Raw genomic sequence first — 24,574 nt, 5'->3', positions numbered from 1 at the left:
TCTCAAAGTTCAAACCTTCATAGAAAAAAAAGTCCAATATTATAGAATGAAACCAAAGATCAAACCCTGTTTTCATGTCCAGGACAAGGGAATAGAGCAGCTGCCAGAGAATTCAACATTAATGAATCAATGGTACAGAAGTAGAGGAAGCAAGAAGAATGAGTTGAGTAAAGTTTGACTGTTTTATTTTGCTTATGCGCCTTATCATCTGAAAAATACAGTAACTTCTACCTGCCTTTAGCATGTCCAGAAGTCCAACTTTTTATGCAATGGTTAGCATCTTCCTCTGCCTTTTGGGTGCTAGCGCAGGTGCCTTTGAGGGTGCAAAACGTTTCGTCGACATTGTTGTGCTTGTTGGGGAGAAAACGTACAAACATACAGTACAGCACTTCAGAGTCACACTGCTAGCGATCGAAGATTTATGTAAATTTGACAAGCTGAAGCCATTCTGTACTGTACAGGAAACACGGCACGAAATTGATTGACAATGGTTTACAGCTGATCAGGACACAGAACAAAATGCGCTGTAAAGAAAAAAAAGGGGAAAAAATTGCAAAATTGCACAGAAAAAATCCACGAAACAGCGAGGCCGCTAAAGGTAATACCGTGTTATAGCAAGGGACCACTGTATCGCATTTCATCTTTGTAGCCATACTTCACTAAAATAGCAAGTAAAATTAGGCTATTAAACCTTTCAAAACAAAATCATTTTCACCTCATATTCAACCTTTAAATCTATTTTTATATTATATAAAAATATTTGACATTTTATTCCATTAAAAAATTCCTGGAACTATAAATGGCCTTTGCCACAGTAACAAATTCCTCTATGCTTGTTGTGTCCTTACACGCCCCCTAACATCTTTTCCCACACAAGGAGCTTTACTTTAAGTGGCACAAATACAACAAATACACCATGCTTATCAAGTCACAGTCCCCTGCCACCCCTACAATAAAACACAATTCTGTTTTCTTCACGCTGGCTTCTGGCGTGCTTGTATGCCATGGCGGTCACGTCTGGGGAGAGAGCTCTCTGCTTATTTATTTGTGGCTGTTTCCTCGGCTGTCAGGATAAAGAGGGCAACACGGAGCTAGTCTGAGAACATAATTTCACTCAGAGTGCCTTAGCCTGAAGCGCTGTACACAAGCACACACATCTAACAGACATGCACATACTGTATACATTGGCACACACACACACACACACAAACACAGACTCCCAAGCAGCGAGAGTGGCTGTTGACCTGCTGAATAATGCTTTCAGACTGTTGAAGCAGTGCAATGTGTGAGTGTCTGCATGTGTGTGTTTGTGTGTACGCCTCAGAGTGGGTGGTTAGCAGCTTAACCCTCCTGCTGACTCTTGTTAAGGGCTAAAGGGATCCATGTCAACAACAAGCAATAAAGAAGATGCCTCATCCAGAGAGATATGGGGGAGACAGAATACAAGTGCACGCACAGAAACACACACACACAGTCAACATGATGCACATCCTCATCCACAGCCTTCAAATACACACATAAACATAACGGACTTGTCTCAAATAAAATATAGATAGAGGTAAGAGTGATTGAAGGGGCTATTAGCACAGACAGTGCGGGAGTGATAGGGGTGGGATCAGTGTCACAGCCCCGCTCGGCTCAGCCCGGCATTGCTGCACGCCGTGGGGAGCTTGGAGTGCTGCCAGCTGCCTGTTTACAAGCCAGACGTGTGTTTGATAAGGACTGCTACCAGTTGATAGAAGCCAAATCCCCTTTCAATGAAAAATAAAGTAGTGGGCTTCCTCTGAAGTAGAATGGGCCAACATGGAGCAGCTCAGTTAAGCCATGATGCTGCCTGAGAGCTGCTGAGTCAGTGTGATTGGCTGTGTTGACTGGTGGATTGTAGATCAACTGAATGTCTGTGTTTTTCTTTTCTTAAATGCAAAATATGAAAGGGCTGCAAATGACTCATATTGCCACAGCACCTTACTTACAAGAGTAAGATGTATCACTTTAAAGAAATTGCACTTCCTTGGGTCCCCAGCATACACCCACCAATTGTGTAAGTAAGATAAGATAACCTTTATGAGATAGTAGATAACAAATAGATAAGTAGATAACAAATACACACACACACACACACACACGCACACACACACACACACACACACACACACACAAACAAGAAGACAGACATGCAGAGTATCCCTTATTAGCAAGAATTGTAACAGCCTGATTGGCAGATCTTTTTCAGTTGTATAAACATACAGTGCCCTCAATAATGTTTGGGGCAAAGACACAATTTTTGCCCTTATACATCACCACAGTGGATGGTAAATCAAACAATCAATGTGTAATTGATGTCACATTCAGGCTGTCACTGAAGTTATTTTCATCCAAGAATTAAAAAATGAATCTTAAAAGGCTGAAGGTTGAAGTATGGACAGTTTTATCCTGTTAAACATCGTTTATTTATTGCAGAAATCTCTCTTCTTCCTTTAATACCCTTTTAGTAACAAGGTCATTTGAAAATGACCACAGTAAAACAAATAAACAAGACAGAAGTCGAGGTTCTTAAAACACTTCATAAGCTTGTTCCCTTTTTAATGCTAACAAGCCATGAATGTTTTACGTAATGTAAGCTTCCTGCGGGCAGATCAGTGGGTGGTTAATTAAAGTTTATTCAAATTCTGAATCAACCATTTAATCTGAAAACGATCTATTAAAGATGCTCTGGTAATAAGATGAATTAAGTTGCTCCAGTGTTGTGAGAATAAAAAAACACAAAATACTTGAAAGAAACTTCCCTGCACTGTGATTTCACAGTAAGTTCACATAGCTCCCACCTGTTACAAGAAAATTGTAATTTTTAGCCGCGGTCTCCTCCTCCTCCCTCTCGTCTCTGCCCGAGGCAGTGCCTCTCCTCCGGGAAGGTTTACATGTTGTGGTAGACCATCTACTTATTGATCGCTGCTAATGTCTCAGTGATCTCCACCTTGTGCTGTTGGAGGGAAGCTGCTGTGCTTACTGATTGGTCAGATAACGGTGTGATCAGGTGAGGAGCAGCGGTGTGTTAGGCAGTTTGTGTGAGCGTATTGTACATCTTCGTGTGCTTCTGTATCTCGCTCTTTTTGATCTATAACCACTTTAATTAGCTGTGATGTTAATTAACCCCCCTCCCTTTACATTCAGTCAAGTAATGGATATTTTATTCAATTACATCTCATCTCAGCCTTTTCTTCTCATTTCAGAATCAAACTTTTGTTTCCTTTTTTTAATTTTTTTGGTTCATCCTGTCTTGTCTCTGTATATTAAAACATGTTAAAAGGAATTAAGGGGCTTGATACGAATGCTGACATCAGATATCACATTCATAATCACTGGTGTTCAAACTCGATGTGAAAATGTAGCACAGTCGAGTTAGGAAAAGACAGCTGGATGTATATGTGGGTACAAAGACCTTGGCTCTTTGTGAAGAAACAGTGCCTTCCTCTTCCTTCTCCTCGTGCCTATGTATATTGTTGCATTAATCATTTTCTCCAAGCTGAATGTCACAGAGTCTGCCTGGTAGCCCTGAATAAACACTGTCATCCCTCTGTAGGAATAACCTTCACATATTGCTACTGCCTTGTGTATGTGTTTGTGTGTACAGTATATGTACAGTGTGTGTGTGTGTGTGTGTGTGTGTGTGTGTGTGTGTGTGTGTGTGTGTGTGTGTGTGTGTGTGTGTGTGTGTGTGTGTGTGTGCCAAGCCTGACTAAAGGTTAGGAGGGCATGTAAATAAAAGAGCAGTACATGGCAGGCTCTGATAGTTTGCTTATGTATCTGTGCATTCTCACTTGCCTGTTAAAGCACCCCGTTGTGTTTGATTAGTCTGAGGTAAGGCAGGTTATTTCTTCACACACACACACACACACACTGCACTTTCTTTCTTTTTTACTCTGTCGCTCTCCACGTCCCTTCCTGACGTTCCTTCGCTCCCTCCAACTCTATCCCTCGTTTGTTTTCATTAGTGTGATTGCCTCAATGTCTTCCTGACCTTCAGCCATCTTCAGGTCTCTCTCATTTGCTCTCTCTCTTTTGCTCTCACACACACCCACCCACGCACACATACACACACACACACACACACACACACACACACACACACATATATAAACATTCCTCTGGATGATCACTTCTGATTTTAGGCCTCATATCTTCATCCTATCGCTCATTTGGCTCTGTCGCTCTCTTTTTTCCCTCTTTCCCAGACCTGCTGGTAATAGCAACACTGTAAATGTTTCCAAGCTGATAACTGATAACTTTTCCTTTTGAACGAAGGTCTTTGTTACATTTTGACTCCCATTTTTCTTTCTTTCTTTCTTTCTTTTGAAGATCTCTAATGGACTATTGGTTCAAGTGGCAGCTGCTGTTGGAAAAAAAGGGGGGAGGGGGCTGGAAAAAAAGAAAAGAGGAGAAGGACAGGTCAGAGGAAGGGAGATGTGTTGCTGAGTAGCCATGACCTTCAGCGGTGATTAGGGACAATTATGTCTTCAACAGCAGCTTGAACCATAAAGCTACTCAGACAGAAAGATAGAGGGGGAACAGACATGAGGATTTACCAAGGTGTGGTCATTAGCAGATGTCCATAAAATGACTGTAAACGCTTTATTTGATGCCTTTTTCACCCCCACATCTGTATTTAACACAGCAGCAACGAGATGGAGGGCTTGTTGTGTGTGGGGGGTGGGGGGGTGGAGAAATGATTAATATTAATTCAAGGGCTGATTGAAGGCAACACTCGAGTGAAGTGGCTCATGATGATGTCTCCTGAGCAACTCCCACGCACTGCTCCCGCCATGAGTGGAAAGAGGAGAGAGGAGAAGAGAGGAAAGGCGACAGGAAAGGCAGGAAAGAGATGATGCCAGATGTGACAGCGAGAGGAAGATGTTAGATGAGCCACCATCCAACATCTCCCCACCCACTCTTCCATCACCATGTTATGGATTTTAAAAAAATCCACAAGCAAAACAGAGTTCACACAAAGAACTTTCGGGCGGGTTAGTTCAGGTTTTTTTTAATTAGCATGTGCTAGAAAATTAAGTAGTTGCTTTCATTGCCTTGGCATTTAGGGATTGGCATTAGCATTAGCAGACAAAACCAAAGACTAAATATTAACTTTTATTTTGTTTTGTTTTTAAATAATATATTCTCTGTGGTAGAAGCAGTCTTTGTATGTTTAATTAGCACATTCAGAAGTATGGAAGCTTTTTTAGAGGTCCAAACAAGTAGTGTGTGGTACAGTAACACACAGTTTCCAAACTTTGGAAGCTCACAATAGTAATCTTTCAAAATAAATGACCAGAACTCTGTGTATGTGTATCTGACTGGCCAGTGCAGTGTGTTGGCAGCAATGTTGTGTTGTGCTGCGCCAGAACTTTTTCTTTTTCTTGATCGCTCCGCATGTTTTTGTCAGATCTTTTTGGATCTGGATCCTATAAAAACAGAAAAATGTTTGCTAAGACCTTCCTTTTTTCTGCAGTCTTTATTTCTTGCTTTCTGTTGGAAGGCTGTTTTTGGCCTCAGTGCCTCATCGATCTAAGGCTAGTGAAGGTGGTGAAATGTGAAGTTTAGCTTAGTGTTTAGGCTGTATACGCCCTTGGCCTCAGATTCTATTCCCCTTGTGTCTTCCTCAATTTCCTGCTTTCATCCGCGGTCAAAAAAGGCTTAAAATGCTAAAAGTAAATAAAATTGTTTTCCTTTATTTGCAGATCTCTCTCAAGTGTGACTATTTAGAAGAGTGCGCCAGATTCTTCCAAATGTCTAAGCTTTCTCTCTCTCTCTCTCTCTCTCTGTCCTAACCCATATAGGTTGACCAGAGGTGCCGGGTTAAGTTATGTTAATGTTACAGGGATCATCAGAGTGTAAAAGGAGATAACAACATGTTTTAAAGTCCACATTGCTGGGAGGTTGAATGGTGTTGAGGCTTGGGTTTGGATTGGCACTGGCGGCCTTTCGAAGTGTGTATGTGTGTGTGGAGCTAAGGCATAATGACTTGAGCCAAGGGAGGGGAGGCCAGAGGGGCTGGATTGGTGAAAGCAGAGGCAAGGCAGGGCACCCTTAGGTGCCATGTGAAATTAGGAATGATTAAGAAGTAAGAAAGACCAGGAGCAGCACTTTGCAGTAAGGCGTACTTAATGAATAATGCAGTAAAAAGTCACATGCATGTACCCGGACGGACACATTGAAAGAAAGACGGACAAAAATATACTGAACTAGGTCCTTCGAGCTTTCTGCTTTACAAAGAGGCACAAAATAACTTTCATGCAAACATGCCCGGTTTGAGACACAAGTGCCTATACGTATTTCTGTGAGTCGACAGATACTACATCGACGTGAATCGAGGTCATTTGTGCTCAAATATCTAACTCAAAGCAGGTGGAGTGCCTGCTGAGAGGCAAACAAGAGTCGAGGAGGTGTTGCAGCGTCCATCAGGGGCTGACATTTATTTTGGCTCGAACAACTGATGTAATTAACTTTTAGACCTTCCTGTTCATGACTGCTTCTCCGGGCAGGTGCGCCAAGGAAAACATGCCAAAATTACCCACCCTCCCGTTCTCCCTTTCAAACACATCCACATTAATTTGCGCGCACACACTTCTTCCCTCGTTCCATCTCTTCTCTAACGGTACGTCTCTTCCAACCCCTCTTTTTCTCCCACCCCCGTTCTTTACCTTACAATCTGCCCTCACTCTTGTTTTCTTGCTCTCTTTCTTCCCGTCTCCTCCTGGCAGTACAGCGAGGTCTCTTCAAGCTTCGAGTTTTCGTAACCAACCGCAGCGGCGTTCAGTTTCCCCTCCATCGACGCGAAAAAGAGAAAAAAAAGCCACTTCCTTACTTTGTAACAATTTTGTACTCCGGGGAGAAGTACTCAGTAGGCCTACGAGTTAACTTCAACCGCTGTGACACTCCACAGTTGCTTAACGCAGCACTTTTTTTTTTTTCATCAGCCTGGCAGTTTTGTATTGGAATGACTGACAACATACAGCCATCAGCTTCATGTTTGTACCTTGTATGTGTCTGGAAGACTACAAGAGTTTCCCATAAGTTGGAGTTTTCACAGGTTTTTTTGCTCGTCTTAGACTGACTTTCAGTTAGGCTTTAGCGTTTGATGACAAGATGAATAAATGAATAAAAATGAATGAATTCTATATGAGGTAATAGCATATCCTAAAGACATGACTCCTAACCTCCTTGTCAGTTAGCATGAATAACCCATATCACCTGTGAGGAGCATTTGGCATCTCCCTTGGGTCACTTTAGAATTCTGTGGGTGGTGCAGGTGTACTTTGTACACTGCCCCCAACTCTGCCGTATCATCTTTAATAATGAATAATGATGCCTGTGGTCTTGTCGGGTTTATTTGTCGGACTGGAAGCAGAATCTGGATTATTTTGCGAGACGAGTGATATGAGGCAGATATGAGGTTATAATGGCTGGCAGATGCACTGGCCTGCACCGGGCCCGCAGAGCAAGCAAGGTGTTTGTTTGTACAAGCTGATTTCCCAGACTAAACGGGCTCTGTGTCCTACCAGCTGCTTTGGATCTAGACAGTCAGTTTGGAGCGGGAAGGAAAGGGCCCTCAGATTCACCTGGCAAAACAAGATGGGACCTCGGCATGACAGAGAGGATAACATCTCTGCTAGCAAAGCGAGCTGCTTACTGAGATGACACATCTGAACGGCCCGCACGTACGCCTGCTCTGTCTTCAGACTGGGCTCAGACAGAAATACAGGATCTTACAAAGTCATAGGTTGTTCTTATGCACAGATCAGGTGGTCGCAATGATAGCACTCTGGCCTCACAAATCCCACCTCAATCTGCATCAGTACTCATGTAGGCATTTGGTTTACATTAAACCGGGCCCCAATGCGTCGCTGTTTTTGCTGTCATGCGCTGTTGGCCACAGCCAGACGCCATCAATTCAGCGTCTTTGGGTCTGAAAGAAACTGTAAATCACATTAGTTACTCAGGTAAACAACCTCAGCAACTACACCCCAGAGAACATTTGATTTCACGAGCAAAGGCGCGCCGCTGAAGAAAAAAAATAAAACACAGGAAAAAGTGTTCAGATGTAAATTTTAATGACCGGTTGAGTAGCGGCACAGGTGCGTCGAAGCAGAGGTCGCCTGCAAAGGAGAAAGAGGACGGGGAGACGAGTGTTTGAATGAGTTCTGTGTGTTCTAACAGGTTTCTGCATCTCCGGGAAACCTTGCTGGTCTTGTTGGCCAGCAGGCTGCTGCCTTCTGGGAGTACTGAGGAAATGTCCTCATTTTCTGTTTTTAGAGGCCCAATTCTGTTCATGTGCAGGTGCAGGTCAAGAAAATAATTCTCTCTCTTAAAAAAAGGAATACAATTTGTGTCTTTTTCAAGCCTGTTGAGTTGTTTTGTGCTAATAAGAGCTAAATGTTTTTAGGAATTTTAGGGATTTTGTGTTCTGGTTTCTGGTGAAAACAGTGCTTTTATAGTGTGGATTAAAGGTTGAGACATTATGGACTTAGCATGCATTTATTACAGCAATAAGACAGACTTGCAGTCTTTGGCTTAGAGCCTGTATTTATAGAAAAACAGTAGGCAAAAATCCTTTGCAAAAATCCATCATATGAAAATTGGGCCATTGCATTATGTTGCAAAAGAGCAGAATGAGTCGGTTTAGAGAGGGTAATTGAAGTAATGAGCCATTCTGGCTTCTTCCCTTTGATTTCCAGATATAGATGATTCACAGCAGTCGAGGTAAACTTCCCTCAGTTAGAGAATTATTGCCTCCTTGTCGTTCCTTAAAAGCCATGGGGATAACATGGCTGCAGATCGTGGTATCTCCTTTATCACCTGCCTGTTACAGCTGAAGCCACTTCATAAATAAAGCCATTGCACTTCAGATCCAGGGTGGGAGGAATTGGGGGGGCACATACACACATAAACAGGCTGACATTCACACTGCGGGCAGGTACTCAGGCTGCTGTCGCTGGGGAGCTTTAACCCTGAAACCCTGACCAGCTTAGTTCAGAGGCGAGAGGCTTTATGGGACATCGGGGAGCTGCTTGCAAGGAGTAAATAGAATCTCCAACAGTATCTGTCCCAATCTCAGATTAAGCCACCAAATCTCAGCAGTTTTTCTCTCTGACAGAGATGTGTACATATGTTTCTACAACATGCTTTCAACACGCACGTGAAAATCAGCCCATACAGAAAACAGTGTCTACGAGTGGGTCCCAGTGCAGCTAGGGGTTTATGCTGACACTAAAGAATGTGTTCATCTATGAGTGAAGGGCCTCTCTCTGCCTGTCTGTTACCTGCTTCCCTGCTTTACCGACAGACCGACTTACTGACTGATTGACTGACTGAATGAAGTGCAGTGCAGCGGAGATCTGACAGGGATCTCGACGTGATCCGATGCAGCTCCCAAAGGACCCCGAGCTAAAGCTTTCCCTGACCGTGCTGGCAAAACAGTGCTCCATCTGAGCAGAGCCAACTTGCAGGGTGGCCCAGCTTTTTAGTCAAGCTTTCGCTGAAAAACTCCCAAGAACTGATGTCTTTTGTCAAAATGTACTCCCAAAAACAGAATCTCTATTATTTTGTGGGGCTTCTGGGGTCACCGGAGGTTTTTCTGGGTAAGTTAACTAAATGTTGCCAGGAGCCAGGAGGCTAATGGTTCAAAGGTGAGCAAAAGTTAGCAAGCTGTTTGGAGTGGATGGCCTTTTCTTCGAATCTGTGGAAAGTGTGAGGTTAAATCTGTGCCACTCTCTCCTTGTTTTCTGGTACCCTGTCCTGGAGACCGTGTGGTAGAACGTTAAAGATGGAGGAACATAATTTATAAGGCAAGCAAAAGGAGTTCATGAGCTGATGTTGCTTGGGAAAGAAAAAGCATGATAGGGAGTAACAAATCACCACAGGAGGGAAAAAAAGAGTTCAGAAAAGAGTGGAAATTTAGCTAGTGGGGGGAGGTTAAAGTAGGGTATGTGTAAGCTTGAAAAATAAGAAATTTAATTTGAAGAAAATATGATTTTGAATGAAAAGTGTGAGATCTAAATATTTACGTCTCTGCCTCCCTGTTAGCTCAGACGGTATACTTGAACCGGTCATTGATGGTGTTCATAATTTTTACATATGTGTTTGTAACACATCCAGGAGCAGCTGAGGTTTCTCCACGACGTGGCTTTCACACAGCGCGGGCTTGATTGAATTCCAGTCTGCACGTAAGTGTTTTTTGATCTAGCAGGCTTGATCCTTGTGCACCAAAGCAGCGCCACACACACGCACGCACTCACACGTGCAGACGCGAGCACACGCATCCCATTATACGACATCAGGCGGGCTCAAAGTGGATCATTATTTACTAAACAGGTTGCCTAACAAGAAAAGACGGATTCCCCTGCAGGCTTGTATAAAAACCCTGGAAGCATGGCGGTGGAGCAATATCCATCATAATTGATGTGTTGCAAAGCAGATTACACACATTAGCGCACACTGTTCTAGCTATGACAGCTCCAACTGAACATGACAAATTCCATAATATGGAAAAGAAAGGTAAAAAAGCTTCTTTTTTTTTTACTCTCTCTGGGTATTAAAAAAAACCGGCACAGCAACTAACAAAGAACCATTTGCATGTGGCAGGAGTAAATGTGTGTTTGTGCGCTCAAATGTTAGCGCGTGAGCATCCGTGTCTAACTGCACCTCCTCCGTGCTCTCATCTCTCCTTAACTACATTCTATTTGTTCCACTTGGGGCGGAGGGGTCCTGTAAACTGTTTGGCACAGCTCTCCCCCTGCTCTGACACAAGACTTCATTCAGCACAGCTAATCCCAGCGTAGCACTAGCTACATGGGATGATGCGTTTGAGGCCAGCTGACAGCTGCAGCATTATTTACAGCACGCGGTACAACAGATAAGCCCATTGAAACGGCAGCCGGCAGTTCATTGTGGGGAAGTGTTAAATGCGTATGTGGCCGGCTAATCAGTGGGCCGGATGCTAGAGGAATAAATAAACCTCAGAGGGGAAAGAGGGGCGGCTCGGCACGCTCACTCCCTCCTCTCTTCTTACTTGCCTGCTCGCTCTCCGTCATTCGCCTCTCACACTTCTAATCAACTCAACAGCATTAGGGCAAATCTGCCAGCAGAATTCCTATTTCTGTACGAGTGCTATTAAATTAGAAAAAGGCTGCAAATAACGTGTCACTGATTTGCACTTATCAATATTATTATTATTATTATTATTTGATTCTGTTTATGGTTCATTCGCTTGAAAACCTGCATATTTTCTCCTCTTTTTTTCATCATCTTTCCCAGCAATTTAATGAAAATATTCTCACCATGATAATTTTATTAGAAATTATCATTTTTATTAAGTAAGAGGCTAAAAAGTCATATCACAGTCATACCTTCTGTTCTGCTGTAGATGCTAAGTAATTGGATGTAATTAAAAGAGAGCCTGGAATGACTTACAGTTGTTTTTATACATTAATAATAAAAAAAGGGTTTTATTTAGAATTTATTTTTCTTACACATCCTAAAGATATCCTTTCATTTTGTTTGATGGCATAAAAAATATAATTTTATTTCCCTTTGATTAAAGCTAACATATTAAAGTATTTTGCTCAGCACTAATTGTCAAATTCATTTTAATTGTAAAAGAAGGCCGAAGCTCAACACTGTGTGTGTGTGTGTGTGTGTGTGTGTGTGTGTGTGTGTGTGTGTGTGTGAGTGAGACCGAGCTGTTTCGGAGCCGTGTCGTTAGCCGCACACTCACTCCTGACGACCCACTAATTAACACCCCATGTTAATCACTCTCAACCCAGCCAATAACCAGTGACATGCCATCATGCAGATCACTTTATCATACCGCAGCACAGCAGCACATCCGAGCTGGGCGATATCCCCCCCAACCCCACCCCTCGATCCTCGCTGTTTTTGTTGTACGAAACTCTCCGTCGGTATTTTGACTTCTTTCACAGGACGAGAGAAAAATATTTCATCTGTGTTACCAAACCAGTGAGTTGCCATTTAACGTGGGAAGTGAAACTGATATATTATAAACACTTCAACAGTGACAAAGAAACATGTCGTCCCCACCTTTCAATCAATCCTTTTTGTTTCCGCACATTCATTTATGTCACCATACCGAGTGCCACATGCATTAGATCTGATCCATTAGCTTGATCCCACTTCACATAGACTGGTTTAAGTGCATGCTGGCTAAAATATCTTCTCAGTGAATCTGCCATTCTGGATGAAATAATAATTTTGATATAAGTTAAGCTGATTTGCCTAAGCTACCGAGTAATTAACTGGACTTAATCATTTCATTTCAATTCATTTCCATTACCTGAATTATTTTTCCCAGTCTCTCCTGTCTTTTGTAATGTCTGCTTTAAGCGTGCTGTTGTTTGCTACCGAAGACCGGTGTCCGAACTCTGTTACAACACTGACCTCTAGTGTCGGTTCGCCCCAGCTGTGGCTCGCTGTGTGAGGGTTTTCTTTTTCTTTTTTTAAATGTGACATTTTAGCAGGCACATTGGTAGTCCTATCTAAGGTAATGAATCCGCTTTGGCCAAACTGCCTCGAAGCTTTAGCCTCCAAACGCCTGCAGCGGGGATTGCCCACGATAGGGTAAAGGTAGATTAGGAGCCAGTGTAATGAGAGGCAAAGCATCTCTTTAGCTTACCCTTTGTCTTTGCCTCCATCCACCGAGCCTTCGAGGAGAAGGAGAGACTTACTTCTTTAGCCAGTGGCATCCACACAAGCTTTAGCTTTATTTTTCATCATCCTTTGCTCCTCTCCTCCCTGCCAACTTCCTCCTATTTTCCCATCTCTACCTACTTTTTTTTCTCCTGTATTTTCTACATCCTGAGCTGTGCTGACACTTACTCATGCCAAAGCAGTCTCACGTCCTTGAAAGGGGATTGTCAGATCTTCTAGAATATGGAAAAAACACAGTCGCTTGCCAGCCACACTGGTGTGCGGCACTTGGGTAATAGGCATAATAGGGTCATGCCTGCATTTAATAAACAATTACCCATCTATAATAGATGAGTCCAGCTCCTAAGGCCCAGTGCCTGGCCTGGGTTGGAGAGAGGGAAGAGAGAGAGCGGGAAGGTGAATGAATAATGCAGCGGAGTTGCCCATCAGAGCGCCCAAAACGCAGTGCCAATTATCTTCGACTGCTAATGATGATCATCTTGATGCTCTCCCCTTTTACACCCCCTAACACTGCCATGCCTAAATCTGACATTTACCCAGCTGCTCCCACACCTCACCTCACCTCACCCAACTTGCACAACACGAGTCAGGAGGCGCGTTAACCAGCATTTATTTTATTTTGGAGGGGCATCCAAAATGTATTTATTTTTCTTCCTGTTGGTGGTCAGTGGTCATACCTGCTCTTTGTGAATTTCAAATCAATCAGGGACTTCTCTTCAGCCGCTTCGCATTCAGTCCAAGGTCACCCAGATTACACAAGGTTAAAGTGTGCACGTGCAGGAAGACTTAGGGTGGTGGTGGTGTAGAGAGGAGGGGGGCTTGCAAGTTGGATTAGCATACAGCACTGGCAGAGCAAGGGAATTAAAGGCAGCACAGAGGTACGATGGCCAAGCAAAATGGTCCCTGCTCGCTGCTGTATTTGAATAGAAAGCCTAAGATACGTGAAAACAGAGTGAGGAAGCGAGGAGAAGCTCCGTGGCCCCGAGGATCAGAGGGGGGAGGACCTGTGGTGCTCAACTCAGACTGCTAGTGAAGTCGATAGGGCCCCAGCAGACAGCTCCACTGTGGGCTCTGGGAAAAATACATAGCCATTTTGGCTCCCTCGGGGCCCCGAGTCTGTGGTAATAATGGGATCAGAGCCATGACCCTCCCAGGACACCGTACCGCTGTTGGATATTCTATTAGTTTTCTCTGCAGTGAAAAGAACTCCGTGCTCAGCTACTTTCCTCACTCCGGATCACATTTGTTTTACTTTTATGTCGGTTTTAACAGCGACTAATCGAATTACTTCAAGTTTCCAGGAAGAGACTTTATTAACAACAGAGCAGAGTGCAGCGTTTCTTATGGCTGCCGTAAAACCCTCCTAGTATATAAACTGTGGATATCTTCTAATCATATCTAATGTTCTTTATGTATGCAAGGATATTGTAAGCTATTAACATATGCGGCAAAAAAAAAGAAAGAAAAAAGAAAGAAAGCCCCATAATTGTTCCTTTTTACCATTTAATCCCAGGCACTGGAAGATACAGCAGAGATCACATTAACATTTACATTTCTGAATCCCTCCACCTCCTTGATACAGTTCCAGCTTTCAGCCCCGGCATCTCATCTGCCTTTACATAATATCAGGGCGTATTAATGCTACATATGGCACTGTCTGTGCTGTGCCGATTTACATTTTTCCTAATGATGTGCTTTCATTTTTCCTCCTCTTATCCCCCGTGTCCTTCCCTTCACCTCCAGCCCACAGCCCACTGTGATTTAAAATGCATACAACTGTGCCGCTGTTTTTTACTGCGGAATAACAAAAAAAAACACACACACAAAAAAAAGAGCGGGCCGAGACACCTTCGGTTGCCCCGGCTCCATCTGTTGCACATCTGGAAGTGGTGTGCGGCACCAATAATTGGAAGTCAATTTGTTTGAAGTTATGTATTTGGCATCTGGTGCGATTCATAAAAACTCTGGAAATCGCATTAATTTTATAGCATCTTGAGAAGGGCCTTTTTAAAAAAAATTCAATTCTCTGTCTCTCGTGTTCCTTTGTTAATGCACGTGGGGGCCTCGGCGGTCCATTGACGTGGGAGTTTGTCGAGCGTTGGTCAGGGTGTGGTCCCTAATAAAATCAGCCCTTAGAGAATCATGGGAAGTATTACTCTGGTGCAATGGAAGAACACAGTCAATGGTATGAGCATTAAAATGTGATGCTCAGACTTTGGCGAAGTTTTATATATTTTTTTTCACCTTTAACTTTGACCTTAGCTTCAGATCGCTTCTTATTTTCCTGAAGGGGGGAAAAAAACTCATGGGGAGGGGGGGGCGGGGTAGTTTGCCACATTTCCAGTAGATGGGTTGACTGATTGAGAAGCAGCATGGTGTTGTTTGTCACACAGCTCTGAGTCATGGCTGAAAATAGATATGACACTTGATGTTTGGTTCCTCACTGCCGGCTGTCATATTGTTATTCCCACTCAAATTTCACCTAATTTGTGCACAAGTCTTGTCACAGTCCAGATCCTGATGAGGGCTTTTACGTGGATTTCTCTCTCTCTGTCTCTCTCTCTCTCTCTTTTTTCACCTTCTCTTCCACCTATGTGTGGCAACGAAGCTCAGTGATACACACACCTGCGCGTGCATTTGTGCGGCGAGTGTGTGTTTGTGTTTACACACGAGCACATTTGATTAGGCTTGTTTGTGTGCACGAGCGAGCGCGCGGCCCCCCGTGCATATGTCTCCGAGCTTGCCATGCCTCCAAAGTGAGTCACCTCAGCGGGAGGTGATTAAGAGTTGCCAATGGCAGGCTCGACAGGTGAGCGCATTGTAGCATGCTGGCAGCTCTGGCATCTGTGCAGGTGACAGCTTCTCCTGCTCGGCGGTGGCGTCAGTGTTGGTGGGTGGCAGGAGGTCTGACAACGTTGTTTTGGTGACAGAACGACTGCGCTGTGAGGTTCACGACATCACTTGCCTTCTTTAGATTTGTCAGTTTATGCTGGGAAGTATATGGAGTACCCTGGACTTTAGCATATACTGCCAAGGCACAGTTCCATATGGGAAAGTAGTGTTTTCCAGCCATTGTTACACAATAAAGGTTTTTTTTATTCTTCTTTTATTGGCTTTTCTTAAATAATCCACCACAAACGTTCCCTATTGGCACCACAGTCCTGCATTGAGTTTCTTTTCATTACTGCACAGTGTGATAACAACACACAGCCAGCTGCTGCCACCTGCTGTTGCAATCAGGATACAGCAGCAGCCTTTTCTTTTCTTTCCTCCTTTTTTTTGCAGTCGTGGAAGTGAGGTGATTCACCGAAGGGGACCATGTTCCTGTGGGTGCTTGTAGTATAACAGAAGGGAGGTGAAGTATTATTTTACTAGGTGCACTTTTTTTTTCTTTGCAGATTCTGTAAGAAGCTAGAATCCCATCTGTTTCTCTACGACGGAAATTAGGCAAGGACTATAGCGAGTGAGACAAAGATTGAGAGAGTTGCGCAATTGGAAATATACCCAAATTTGTTTTACATGTTCAAGTTTAACTCCTTACACATGCAGCTAATGCCTCTAACATGCAGGCAGACATGTTTTCTCCATCCAGCGCAGACACAAACCCTCCGAGTTTTTCAAACCTGGGCTTCATGAGCTGTGATATTCCTAATAAAAAGTCACTTGTTCTGATGTCACTGTTGCCTCATCCGACCACATTTCCTTTTGAAGCATGTGCACAACGGACCTTGAACTTTGCCTGTGATAGCTTTTTGATATGGAGGAAATGAATTAGTTAGGAAGTGTGTTTTGTCTATAGAGTGTGAATGTTTTGGTTTTCTTTTTAATTAACACCTTTTTAAAATGTTCTTGCTTCATATCCTTCCAATACTTTAACTACAACAGAGAGTGCTGTTTTGTTTTGTTTAGCATAACAGAAATCTGTATTTGCCTTCTATAACTGATTTGGAAAGTTATTCGTAAACATCACTAATCACTTTGTAGTTTGAAGTGGCTCTGCTCCAAACCAATTGATTGGATCTTCTCTTTATTTGCAGCTGAAGAGGAGATGCGAGTGGGATACGTTTCGATTTCAGTACACACTAATAAGACTCTGAAACATTAATTTGAAGAGGCTTTGATGAGAAATCCATTTGGGAAGTATTGGCGTGTTTGTTGTATTATTAATGCATGACCTCATGATTAGAAAACCGCTTGTTGATGTATGATTTTTGTCAATGACACAGCTACTTTTTTTTTTGTCAATATGAGATCAAAGAGTTTTTATTTCTGTGTCACACAGAAAGTTTCTGCGGCTAACTTGGATACAGATTGTTTATAATCGTATTCCGAAAAGGACACCATCTCCACAACCTCTTACCTCAAAGGAAACTTTCTCGGCTCTCGGCTAACAGCTCTCAGAGCAACTCTTTATCCGTCGCCATTATTCATCCTCAAGGGCTCATCAGCTCACAGTGGGCTCATCAGAATTATTACTCCTCCTCCACTTGTCTTTATTATCTAATTTCCCTCCTCTCTCTTCCTTTCGGCCTCTCGTTGCCAATCAGCCTTTCACTATGAATCTTTCCAGGCTTTTTTATTCACTCCTGTTGTCATCCAGAATGTGCTTTTCTTTTCTTTTTCTTCTTTTTTATTGCCCCCAGTTTACAACTAGTCACTTTGTATCAAGTTTTTACCTGCAGGTTTGTGGGTGTTGAGTTAGAAGTAAAAGTTTTTGTAGCAAAGTGAGAAATGTGTTGCTTGGATGTGACAGATTGCTAACTGAAATTCCTGACGGTGGCTACAACAGGTGTGACACTCAGGAACAACTGTTTGAGGAAGGGTGCACCAATGAATCCAGCATGACAAGAAATAAGAAATACAAAAAAAAGGGGTTTATTACGTCGTTCCCACCCCTACAAAGAAGTTTTTAAAAAAGGTGTTAGATAATAATATATATACTTTTTATGAATAAATGGAATAAAACATATAAATACACCAACATTTCAAACAAAAACATTTCAAAGACACTGATGAGGACGTGTTAGGCATTGGGGTGAGTACATCAGTACTGGTCAAATAAGGCACATCAAATAATGCAACCATCTGCAACGTATTAACATGATCTTTTGTAAAGAATTAATGCTTTCATGAAAGGAAACACCTTTGGTATGTTTTTAGTGGTTATTTTGCATATGTTACAGTGTGTGGCCACCACAGTGTGTTTAAAAAACAGTAGTCATTAACATTATGTACTTATAATTGTCTCCCTTTTTCTTATAAGTCTTTTTCAGCTGTGTCTGGGAGGCAGAGAATAGTTGAAACTGTCTGTAGTAAAGTTAAAAAGAGCAGCCGGTCCGTGGTGTGTTCACAGGATGTTTCTGTTCCCGCTCAGCTTTGGCGAACGTCAGTGTTCTGTAGCTTCAACACTCAACTGATCGACAAGAACTACACGCTTAATGCACAGGTGGCACTTTAAAGGAGTGCTGTCAGCTGTCGTTTAAATTACTTGCAACCCTAGTAGGAGTCTTAAATGTATGCTCGGAGCCATCACTCAGTCATTTAAAGGCCACGTGGATGCCCTTTACCGACAGGGATTATAGGTGATAACGAGACTGAGGGCACCCTTATAGGTCATCACCCTCGGCAGAGCTGAAGCTGCTCCTGCGGCTGCTGTCCTTGGATGCAGCTCCGGGGGAGCCGGCCGAGAGGAGCGGATCGGTGCCAAACGGCGACAGTGGGTCATCCATCAGGATCTCATCCAGCTGGTGTTCCTCCTTAAGCGTGGTGGTGAAGAAGTCTGTGAAATGGGACAGCGGGTCGGAGAAGGTGGTGCAGGCGTCAGTGCCACTAATGTGATCCTGCGGCCCGCTGACGGTGGCAGTGGATGGCACGCCAGATGCCGCAGCTATCCTCTGGAGGTAGTCGTTGTTGATGTCCTCTTGGTAGAGAGTTGGCTGCTGAGGTTGCTGGGCCTGGGGAGATGATTGCTGCTGCTGCTGCTGCTGCTGCTGCTGTTGTTGTTGTTTGAGTAGGTGGGAGGAAAGTTCGACCGTCCCCAAGGCTGTGGCCATGTTTGGTAGCCCGTGAGCTCGTGCTTGAATCTCAAGCTCCTGGAAAGCAAAGAAAAGAAACCTTTTAAAAAATAATAGGTTTAGAAAATGTGTGCATGGCGAGAGCAGGCATAGGTTCAAAGGTGCTGGGGCTGGGTTGCAAAGCAGTTTGCAGCTGTAGGTGAAGCTGCCAACTGGATGCACAGATGGATGTAAGCTGAGACGTCAACTTTTTTTTGAAAAAAAAAAAGCTATGTGTAGTATCTGAATAACTATCTAAAACTGTGTGAAATTCATCAGTTATGAGCTGACGTCTTTAACTAATATGGGAGTAGCTCTGACACAATCACAGTCACACCCTGGCTCCTCCACATTCTGAGGTTGGATTGGGAGGTTCACTGCGTAATCTTCTCACACTTTTACAGAGTACATTATCTGCGCTTATCACCCATCAGTGACACCACAAAGCCCTGCTGTTGCATTAAGCCCTTTGTTTGCTGCCCTTTTGTCGGGGTTGGTTATTGTTTCACACATACTTTTATCATCATTTCTGATTACACATACTTTTCTTTTCTTTTTTTTAGCATTCCCATCATTGATATCTACTCTGGTTAACCACAGTGAATGAGTGTGAAAGTCTGCATGTGCATAGTGCAATCCTATCAGCACACATTTATCAGTAAGCATCTCTTCTATTAGTGCTCTTCATCTATTTATGCCCCTGCTGCATTCCCTGAGGTCGCAGAGCTGAGGTCATTGTGTTTATTTATCAGGTAATTAGCACTGACCTCTATAAGAAAAGATTATGGGATGTGAGGGATCTTTTGTAAAAGAGAGTGGTGGTGAAGGTGGCGGGGACTGTGGGAGTCCCTAAGTTTGCGTTGTGGTGTCGTAAAGCATTCAGGTGGAAATTAGCGTGAAGTACCTGGGGATGATGGATGTGGGACTGGCAGTTACCAGCTGATCTTTGGCAGGAAGAACTCAGTATTGTAAAATAGAATTAAAATATTATGCTGTGTGCTGATTGGCTTGTAAAAATGTATATGAAATATAAGTTCCTTCTTTTTCTCTCTGTGTTTATCAAATGTGTCAAGCACTTTATCTGCATTTATACCACAGATATAAAGTAAACCCACTGAGACATTCACATCTTATTACCTGGATCCTCAGGAGCAGCCTCCTATTGGCTTGCTCCAGCTTCTTCTGACGGCTTTCCAGCTCCCGGGCGTGCTGCTGCTCCTTCTGCAGCCATCTTATGTACTCCACCGAGGCCTTGAGGATGGTGCCTTTGTTCCACCGCATGTCGCTGCAGAAAGGAGAAACGTAAAAGATAACCTTTTACACAGAACCCCCTTATGTCGGCAGAATATCCTTTGCAATAAAAAAAAAAATGCAGGGAAAAGTTTTAACAGAGGTTTTTTTTCTCCCCCTTTTTTATGATATGAATAAGAAATGGTGATTTACACGGGGCAATTATTCATCCTTGGACATTACATGGGGACACTGAATGGGAATTTTAATAGAATAGTTAAGTAGGTATGTGGAAAGTCCATTCTTGTACCTCCTTGTACGGTAAAATTAATCCTCGAATAAAAATAGGTGAAGGGAAAATGAGCTAAGCAGGAAGGCAAGGAGAAAAATGGAGAAATGGACTTAAGGTGCTAGAGTGCAAGTCATTCTTTTGGAGATATTATTACTTTTTTAAAAGAGGACAGGGAAGCTGTAGTAAAATTGTCCTTTTCCACACGAGTGAGACGTTGGCCTGATCAGCGCTAATAATCTCTTTTATCCCGCGTTAATGGCACGACGACAATGCTAACCTTCCATTTAAATTTGAAGCAAAGTTCAACTGCGAAAGATGGCCGCGGGATTTCAATTCAGTTCCACGCTCCGTCTCGGTGTTCCAATTGTGCTTCAAACTTTGATTCAAATGCCGTGGCCTGCTTCTTTGCATTTGACCCTTTCCTCATCATTCATGCTTTGAGCTGAACTGCCAGGACCCGGCGAGGAGACGTACAGCTCGGAGAGCGTCGACTACAATGAGAGTTCAAGTGCACCCTTGAAATATGACTGAAATGTGCTCGAGCACTCATTTGAATTCAATGAACGACTTTTCGAGTGTCTTTGTGCTGTGAATTTAATACCCAACACACAGGTTCTTGCAGTTGTTTCAGTGGCGTGAAGTGAAGCGAAGCAGGAGGTGGGGTGGCGGGGGAGAATTTTTCAGTAAATATATTTAGGATTTTGCAACTTACGGATCATTCGACTTTGGTATGAGTGTTCCAAGCTCCTTAATCCTGTAGTTAATGTTGTATCGTCGCCTTCTTTCAACTGTGCAAGCAGAAAGAAAAAAAAGGGAGCAAAAGTTGATGAGAGCAGTGTCAGATGCTGCACCAAAGGTTATCCCAGATGTTAAGGTATTATGGAGCTGAACGGCGTGGGTTGGAGGGGGTGACACTTACTCAAATTATGGTTGTCTTTTTTCTGCCTCTCTTTGGCCATCACCCTTGTGTCGTGTTCTGTCCAAAAAAAAGCAAAAAAACCATAAAAATACACGAATAAATAAATCACGCAGGAGAATGAATGGATTAGCAATGCACACAGATTTAGAAACTGAAAGACAACAAATACAAAAAGCCACAGAAGGTCCAGTCAGGAGACGCACAATCAGCCGTTTTGAGGGGAGTTCAGCGCCGGGGTCAGAATGAGGAGTGTCTGTGCAGCGAGTCTACACTACGGACATAAATTTGACCTCCTTACACACACGCTGACCCCGGTTCATCCCCCTTCAGCATGTATGAAGCTCATTGTAAAGAAAAAGAAAAATGGTAACCCCATTTTTTTTTACCGCAAAACATTCTATAATTAAGAAGATTTAGCGAATTGACTCATCCGTCCGAGAAGGACAAAAATTCCAGTGTATCCATATTTGTAGTCACGTTCTCCTAAATTACATAATTGGGGACCTGAGATTGGATTTCCCAATTTGTCTCTTGTTGATTTAATCAGGACAATTTGAACTCTGTGCAACAGCCCATTGTCCCCTCTGCCTACTCTCAAATGAAACAGATGGCAATGTTCTTATTTGCCCATTGAGACTGAAGGATTTCATTTATTTATTTATTTTTGGTCAGGCATCCTTTCTGTTTCCTAATCAGCTTTCGTCTGGGTGTTTGTAATTAATATGAACAAAAAAACCTAAAAGGATCTCTTTGTTGTTGTTGTTGTTGTTGTTGTTGTTGTTGTTGTTGTTGTTGTTGTTGTTGCCTTGAGATGAAAAGTCTCCACTAGTGTCTAACAAAGGGAACTTTGTTTTAGCTTCTATTTTTTTAGGTTTCACAATGTGAGCAACTCTTTAATGGTTTAGCTGTTTGGTCAGATTATGGTATGAGTTCATACCTGTGTATTCCCTTTTTACAGTGAGCTTTGTAGGGTTAGATGTAGGACTCAGTCCACCATTAGGGGCGTTCATACCTTGTTCACCCCCATAGACGTCCAACATGCTGCTGCTGAGAGACACCTAGGCAGGAGAGAGGGGAGATGCAGAGGAAGAAAGGGGAGTGAGTTAAGTGAATGGGAAGTGCATTTACATTTCACACATTCACACGCACATAAACAAACAGGGCTTTCACACTTTGACACAAAAGCCGCCAAACAAACAGTTGTTTTTAACTGCTGTGTGGCTTTGTTTGGCAAAACTGACAAGAGACATGTGGAGTGATCAGAGCGTTGAAGAAAAGATTGTTAGCATCTCCTCCACTCTACCCGGGAATGTGGCAATGGAGTAAAAACAACTTAACAGAAACGCAACCTAATTGTAAGACGTTTTACCCCTGACCTCGAACCCAGGCTTGCTGCTCGCCAAGGGGGCGATTTGACCAAACATAGCGCCTTGATTTGCTAATGGTACCATTTTCAGAACCCCTCCAGATGAAAGTGCTCCTAACACTGATTCGCTCTGTGTTGAAAATAGCATCCCATTAGATGAAAAGGCTAGCTAGGTCAACTGCATGAACAGAGGCAAAACTGTTTTCCTACGGGTGTCTTCTTGTCTGAGAACACATGTATCCCCCTCTGCAATAATACGGCCTTTTCATGGAGTGGAGGGACAGAGATGTCTGGATCTTTAGCATGATGGCACACGTGTGTGTCTAATTCGCATTTGTGTATTTATGTCGAAAAAAAAGCATGCCAGAAGCCACCACGGATTCCAACTAATTTTATCTCCAACGTGTGTTAGATTTAACAACCACGCTCTTATATGTGGAAAAAGGAAGTCAAGAGAAAATGAGTGTTAGCTGGTTTTAAAAATATGTACGTATATATATATATATATATATATATATATATATATATAGGAGGAGGGGACAAAATTGCATATCAAAATAAAAGATAGGAACAATTCCCCTACTACTAAAATTGTAATCACTTCAATTCCTCTCCCGTCTGCGTTCCTGAGTGTGTTGACACAGCGAAACGATGTGATGCATCGTACTGTATGACTAATTAGGATGAATTGATCCATTTAAGCACGGTATCATTTCTGAACAAGCCCATGGGGACTATGTGCATTAGGCCAATCCACTGGCTCAGTAACTCTCTCTGGCAAAATCTCTCACTCTTCGCTCCTGGCTGTTGCATTCCTGTCTACATTTGAAACCCACTGACTCGCCCTCATTCTTCCTCCTCCATTACAATGTCTGTTGTGTTTTACTCTGTTTTGCTTTATCTGTGTGTGTGCCTCTTTTTATTTATGGAGTTAGGCCTGATTCCCATTGTGTAGCTATGTTCTCTGGCCAAACTGACCTCTTGTCCCAGAGTTTTTGAATTCTTCCCTGTCTGTGAATCCTACTGGTGCATCAGTGCATCCACTTCATTTTTGCTAAAGAGTTAAAAAGTGTGCATTTTATGTGTTTTTTTTAGACTGATTTAAAGTTTTCCTTTATGTTACTAAATGCTTTAATGCACTAATCTAAATGTCAGGTTTAGATTTGATTACTTTGAGAGCATTTATTTGATTTTTTTTGTTATGCGCACATCATTACAGACTAGTATAAAAAGACCTTTCTCACATGTGATTTTCCTATGAATTTATGAATTTACTATACATTTAGCTTTAGTTGTTAAACGCATGTCATCACTTTTCCTTTAAAAAAAAAGTTCTTAATCTGCTTTGTTAAACTTCTTTAGTAATGTTGCTAATCTCAAGTGAACTTTGACTCATTTCTAGACTTAAGCTGACCTCAAACTGAGTCGGGTCCCCTTTTTCCCAAGCGAGTCAAACCAGCACCTAAGGGTTTGGGTAAAGAAACCTCACTTTCAAGTCCCCATTCAACTTTAAAAACAGAGAAGTGATTAGTTAAGGGGACTGTCACAAATCTAGGCTCACCTAGTCTAACCCACAGAGGCAGCCATGCAGAAATGCAGAAATCAGCACAAAGCATTATTTAAAAAAAAAAAAAGGGGGGGGGGGGGGTTAATGAGTAGCTATTAGAGCAAAGTTGATGTGATTCATACTTACATTGTTTTGCATTATGATGTTAGGCTCCATGCAATCCAAGCCTCCATCATTGAAACCGGATTCAAGACTAATTAGGTCATCAATAACTTCATCCATTGGAAACTAAAAGAAAACAGTGATTTCAGTGTACTCAAGGACAGACTGATGATGTTTGTACCAGAATTTCAATGCTGTCCAATTCGTTTGAAATCTCAACATTCAAACCAGAATAGACAAGGGAAAAAGAGGGAGGAACTGTGGAGAGATTAATTCAATAACAGACGAGCTCTTCGCCGCCATGTTCTCAGATTTGTTAGTGGTGCTG

At 42.7% G+C, this 24,574-nt stretch overlaps 1 protein-coding gene across 7 annotated transcripts in view; it reads right to left on the bottom strand.

Annotated features, from left to right (window-relative positions):
- Window positions 1-17,533: 17,533 nt before the first annotated feature.
- Window positions 17,534-24,574, bottom strand: part of tfec (transcription factor EC) — a 43,687-nt gene continuing 36,646 nt past the window's right edge. For 2 of the 7 annotated variants that reach the window (XM_086269598.1, XM_086269597.1), the window contains exons 3-8: window positions 24,271-24,372; window positions 22,149-22,269; window positions 21,212-21,268; window positions 21,005-21,080; window positions 19,908-20,055; window positions 17,537-18,809 (exon numbers count right to left, since the gene is read on the bottom strand). In XM_086269598.1, the coding sequence (XP_086125724.1) occupies window positions 18,324-18,809; window positions 19,908-20,055; window positions 21,005-21,080; window positions 21,212-21,268; window positions 22,149-22,269; window positions 24,271-24,372 (990 nt within the window). In that variant the 3' untranslated portion in view covers window positions 17,537-18,323. Of the gene's footprint in view, window positions 18,810-19,907; window positions 20,056-21,004; window positions 21,081-21,211; window positions 21,269-22,148; window positions 22,270-24,270; window positions 24,373-24,574 lie in introns of all 7 variants that reach the window. The other 5 variants (XM_086269593.1, XM_086269594.1, XM_086269600.1 and 2 more) reach the window with 5 other exon arrangements.

Source organism: Aulonocara sp. 'chitande type north' Nkhata Bay, linkage group LG17, assembly GCF_057382095.1.
Source record: "Aulonocara sp. 'chitande type north' Nkhata Bay isolate Kocher_YH1m ecotype deep benthic linkage group LG17, A_spYH_male_GT1.1, whole genome shotgun sequence".
Classification (NCBI taxonomy): Eukaryota; Metazoa; Chordata; class Actinopteri; order Cichliformes; family Cichlidae; genus Aulonocara; species Aulonocara sp. 'chitande type north' Nkhata Bay.
This window is presented reverse-complemented; position numbering and strand designations above follow the sequence as displayed.